Source organism: Limulus polyphemus, unplaced genomic scaffold, assembly GCF_000517525.1.
Source record: "Limulus polyphemus unplaced genomic scaffold, Limulus_polyphemus-2.1.2 Scaffold438, whole genome shotgun sequence".
NCBI lineage: Eukaryota > Metazoa > Arthropoda > Merostomata > Xiphosura > Limulidae > Limulus > Limulus polyphemus.
Genome location: NW_013666048.1, coordinates 504,269 through 509,892, shown reverse-complemented (window position 1 = coordinate 509,892; position 5,624 = coordinate 504,269). Strand labels below are relative to the sequence as shown.

The following is a 5,624-nucleotide window of genomic DNA, read 5'->3' as shown; positions in this document are numbered from 1 at the left end:
TACACAGCTAATATAATTATATTGATATTTCCAATTAATAATCTGTGGATTCATCTTATGGAACAAATAAAAAATTATGTCCTGGAACTTGATAACTCCATAAATATTTAAGGAAGTACTGCTGTCTCTAATATTAAAAATATAATTCCACCTCTTTTTTTTTGTGTGTGAGTGAGATAGAAGTGTAAGTGTACTGTGCTTTGAAGTTGTGAGATTATACCTATTCAATATTTAAGCTGTTTAATATTGACACAATTTAAAGAAAAAACACTGTGTCTAGAAGGCCAGTATAGGAAGTTAGTCCATTAATAAAACATAGTTGATAACTGGCTTTCTGTAAAATGTCCTTCATTCGGTTATTTTTCTGTGTCACTGATTTTGCTTCAGTGTGAAAGAGTTTAGCTATTGACATTGAATGTTTGAATGTTCCAGGCAATGACTGAATCAGGCAGTGAAAAGAAATCTTCAGGTGATGCTCCATTGGATCTTGGATTCCCTGATGATGATGATGATACTTGTCATCATGATGGTAAACATGTTTTTTCTTTTATATGTATGTATATTTTATCCTGTTTTGACATAAAACAATTTATAGGTTGAATTCAAGAAGAGAAATTGATCAAAATAAACTGTTTTTTCATTTATTAAATTGTATTATAAATGGATAGAAAATATGTGACTTTTGCAATGCATGGTTTACAGTAGAATAATTATGGTGTTTACAAGATTTTTCAAGCTTTGTGTAAATGTGTATTTATGGTAAAAATAATTTTAGTAAAAACTACATATAAGTGATGCTTAAATTTAGCATTATGTTTACATTAAAGATAATATATGTCTGGGTCAGAGCTGGGTGACTTAATTGATTACTTATGAGCACTGGCTGATTAGTGTCATGTAAAGAAAATGATTAATCAATATTATGGCTAAATGGATTTGCATAAAAATAATTAATCAAAATTCTTGTTATATCAATTCTTACAAAACAATCAACTAATTGAAATAAGTGTTTTTGGTTATTCCAACAATCTATTAATTGAATTTATGGTTTCTAATTATTACTATTTTTGATTATTGTAACTATCTAGATAATTAAAATATTGCTCTTATGTTTGTTTGTTGGTAGAGCATTAAGATAAGTTTGTTCAGCTATGGTAATGTGGGTGTGTGTATGTTTGCTCATAATTTGAGGTTTGGGGGTTTGATTCCCATTGCTTCTAGACTTGCTCACCCTATTTTACCTGCCATCAAGTTCTTTTTTTTAAATTTTTTTCTTCTTGAACTGCTATGTAGAGGGTAGATAAGTGTCTGGCAGTACCTACCACTAACTTTTGTTTTTATTACTTTCTTCTTTTTGAACTGCTGACTGGAGGGAAAGCAAGCGGCTGGCAACACTCAACACCAGCTTTTTTTTTCTTGTATGTACCATGATTTCAGGATCGCTGTATTGATCATTTGATTGAATGTTACCAATTAATGGGGGCCATCAGTTAATTCATTAGTAAATACAACTAATCACCCAGCTCTAGTCTGGATACTTTTAAAGAAATGATTTAATTTCTCTATAAAAAATTGAATTACTTACTATATCATGAACCACGATAAGTGGTTCATAATTGGGTTCCCCCAGAAATTTCACAAACATTCTAATAGAACATATGGGCAAAAAATGTCTTAAAAAGCAGACTTGTTTTTGAAACAACATTCAAAACCTTTTATTTCAATTTCTAAGGCTGCTAAGAATTAGCAAAAAAGTTGATTTTTTTTATTGTGACACAAAATTCATACATTTGTTCTTTATATTATTATTATTCACATTATTCTTGTTTCACAAGCCTTCAGAAAAAATGGCTATGAATAGTTTATTCAAACCAAGGCAAACCTCCTAAAAAACTCCCGCACAGGTCATAGGACTATTTTTATATTGATTTTTGAAAGAGTAGAGATTTTATCAGTTTTTTATATCTTGGGTATTGGTGAAGAAATTGGTGTAAATAACTTTCACCCCTGCAACTCTTACACCACACCACACGTAAGCAAAACAAAAAATACAACATTGCACAAGACAAAAGTTACAAGTACAAGTAAGCTCATAATGATAGGTAGGCAAACAATGATTTATATATCATTGTTTGCCCACCTATTATCATGAACCACAAAAGTTATTCATAATACAGATAGCCCAAGAATTTCACAAAAATTCTAATAGAACATTTGGGCAAAAACCACCTTAAAAAGCAAACTTGTTATTGAAACAACACTCAAGATCTTCTTTCCCAATGGCTAAGGCTGCTAAAATATTGATAATAGCAAAAAAGTTGATTTTCTGATTGTTAGACAAAATTCATCCAGTTGTTCTTCATATTATTATTATTTCACAAGCCTACAAAAAAAATGGTTGTGAATAAAAAAAACTCCTGTGCAGGTCATAGTACTATTTTTATGCTGATTCTTGAAAGGGAAGGGGATATTTTATCAGTTTTTTTCATCACTACTGGCCAAGTTTTCCTTTAAAGCTATTCAAGCACTAAAGCCTACAGGAAAAACGGCTAGGTATACTTTGCCAAAACCTATGCACAGCTACTAAACAAGCTCCTGCAAAGGTTGTAGGGCTATTGTTAAGTTGATTCTTCAAAGTTGAGATTTCCACCCTCTGAAATTTTCTAAGTTCTCTTTGCTACCAACATAAGCTCTTTGAAACCATTTAAGTACAGTTATGCTAGTCGAAAATGTTTCATTTTGTTAGAGTAAACAAGGTGTATATTTATAATAGTGTCTCCAGCTTTACTATTATTGATTATAGTTTTAAAAGCTGCAACAGAAAAAAGGCTACAAATATTTTACTGAAACCTGGACAATAGTAATGAATACAGTATTAAGTGCATCATATAGTAGTTTTAAAATTAATTCAAGCACCTTCGTTTTTTTGCCCTGGAGAATTTCTCTATGCCCTTCACTTTTCACCACTTAAAAAAATTGGTGTTTTACTAATGAACAATTATTGGTAAATAATCTGTGCAACTTATAGCACATTAATTGGAAACTGCCATGTTGAGGATTCATCATTTCTCGAGTTCGCTGTTCTTCATTGTTTCTCGAGTCCACTGTTGTACTTTGTCTCTACATTGTTTTCCATGAGTTTTCTAACAGTAAACAATTACCATAGTAGATTTCGCCAATCTCATGAGTGGTGATATTATACTGATATTCATACTTTGCTTGTTAAATGAGTGTTTAAACACAAAACCTCAGGCACAAAACCACCTAGCTGATGGTTGGGTGGAAAAAAAAGCCAATGCAGCAGTAAGCTGTTGAAAAACATGTAACATTCAACCGAATGCATATGCATGTATGTAACTTAGAATTTAAAAAGAATAGGGATTGTCAAAAAAGTACAGAAACAAGTTGAATCAAAATGCAAATATTATATTTTCAAGCCTACTTTTTGACAATCCCTATTCCCCCCTTTTAAATCAACAAATTTTAATTATCTTGTATATTATGTGTGGACAGTAATTAAAATTGCCCCCACAATGTTATCATCATATAATTATCGAGATCATTTACTTATCACACTAACATACAACTTAGGTGAAAGAAGGAGGAGGAAGACTCAGTAACCCAATTGACTGTATATTCCCAAGTACCATTTCTGAATTTTTTTTATTTTAAAAAATATAAGAGGTCAGTGCATTTAGAAGTTTGTATTTCAGGGTTTTTTCTTGACTCTTCATAACAAATAACTTGACATATGAAGACCTAACATTAACAATAGGTCTGAAGCTATCATCATCTCATCCAGGAGGTGTTATGTTGGACAATGTAGATCAGGGGTCCCAAACCCTTGGGCCTTATACTGAAAAAGTTTGGGAACCCCTGACATATATAATAATGCACTAATGTCCATATTGCTTATAAAGAAAACAGTTGCTTATTGATTAGCATTGTTGACCCTCTATGGCCAGGTGGTTAGGGGAACTTCACTCGCAATCCCTGTCTCACCAAACATGCTTGCCTTTTCAACTGTGGGGGCATTATAATGTTACGGTCAGTCCCACTATTCGTTGGTAAAAGAGTAGCCCAAGAGTTGGCAGTGGGTGATGATGACTAGCTGCCTTCCCTCTAATCATTCATTGCTAAATTAGGGATGGCTAGTGCAGATAGCCCTTATGTAGCTTTGCGTGAAATTCAAACCAAACCTTAATATTGTAAAGACACAAGGTTGGCATATTCAAATCAAATAGTGCCTATTTATGCTTACATGAAGAACTTAGGTATTACCATGTGAAATTCTTGCTGAACTAGGATGTAATGATAAAAGTTTGTTTTATATTGACATATTATGATATACTTATAAATTTCTACTAAACAGTCTAACCATTAATGCCTTTTAACAGTCCAACAAACATTCCATTTAGGTAGACTTTTGAACTTTAATACAACTCTAGGTCAGAGATAAATGACAGTGCAAACAACACATACAGAGTTTACCACAAAGTGCTAAAGTTATGTTGTTTCAAGTTAACCTGCATAAATATAACTTTAACCCTATTGCAACAGGCTCGTGTATTTTACACAACCTCCTAACCATCAGTATTTCCCACCAACATCCAGTTATTCTAAGGCATGCACCATTTTACAGGAAAGACAGACTTGTTTTTAACTTTGGAACACTTTCTTCCAGTGAGGAGAATAAAACAGAAAAACTTTTATTTATATCTCACTCTTTTTCTCCTTTTCCTTTTTTTTCATAAATTTGAATTTGGAATTAAGACTGATTCTGAAATTGTCTGTTATGATGATTTTAATTGCTATTTACTATTTCATAATTTCTTTTTATATTGTACTACTTTATGTATATTAGTTACTTCATTATTTATTACATTTAATTTTTCTTGTATTTAGGCCTTATCATCTTCCAGTTTGATATGCTAATCATGCATTTTTCTTCCATAATTCTTTAACAATAGCCTTCTCAGATTAAATTATTATTTTTAAATATACTACTTTTTTCCTAATATTTTGTTCACAGTAGGTCATCAATTAATACCTTGTCTTTATTAATCTGTATTACATTATTAGTGTTTTCAATCACATTGACACATTTATCTCGCATTAATATATTACAATATTCTCATGATGATACTAGTATTTGTATAGTAACGGATTCCGGAGAAGGGCCTAGTTTTGAAACATCAACTTTGACATCAAGAGTGTATTTGACTTAATTTTGTGTCTTTGTTCCATATATTTTTAATGAGAGTAATGTTTACAATTATAATATTCTGTAATTTGTGGAAAAAACAAACCCTGTTACAATTTGTACATTAGGCTATAACAATACTCATGCATACTTTCAATAAAAATCACAGCACCAGTGTTTCATGAGCACAATAAACCTCTTTTTATAATGTTAAAAGAAAACCATGTGAAGCCTGTTTTTTGTTTTAATTTTATATGAACAAATTTATTTTGACTTTGTTCATGTGTTTTCATTACTTAGCATTAATTCTACCTTAAGAAAGGAATATTTTCAGCTGTGTTATTTTGTCACTTATAAAAAAGAAATAAACTGTGATAGTGTTGTCATGATATAAAAAGATTGTTTAGTTGGATATTATTGA

The 5,624-nt window shown here is 31.1% G+C and overlaps 1 protein-coding gene across 7 annotated transcripts in view; it reads left to right on the top strand.

Annotated features, from left to right (window-relative positions):
• Positions 1-5,624, top strand: part of LOC106458278 (kinesin light chain-like) — a 93,047-nt gene that overhangs the window by 29,248 nt on the left and 58,175 nt on the right. For all 7 annotated transcript variants that reach the window (XM_022384440.1, XM_022384436.1, XM_022384437.1 and 4 more), the window contains one exon: positions 433-529. In XM_022384440.1, the coding sequence (XP_022240148.1) occupies positions 433-529 (97 nt within the window). The remainder of the gene's footprint in view (positions 1-432; positions 530-5,624) is intronic.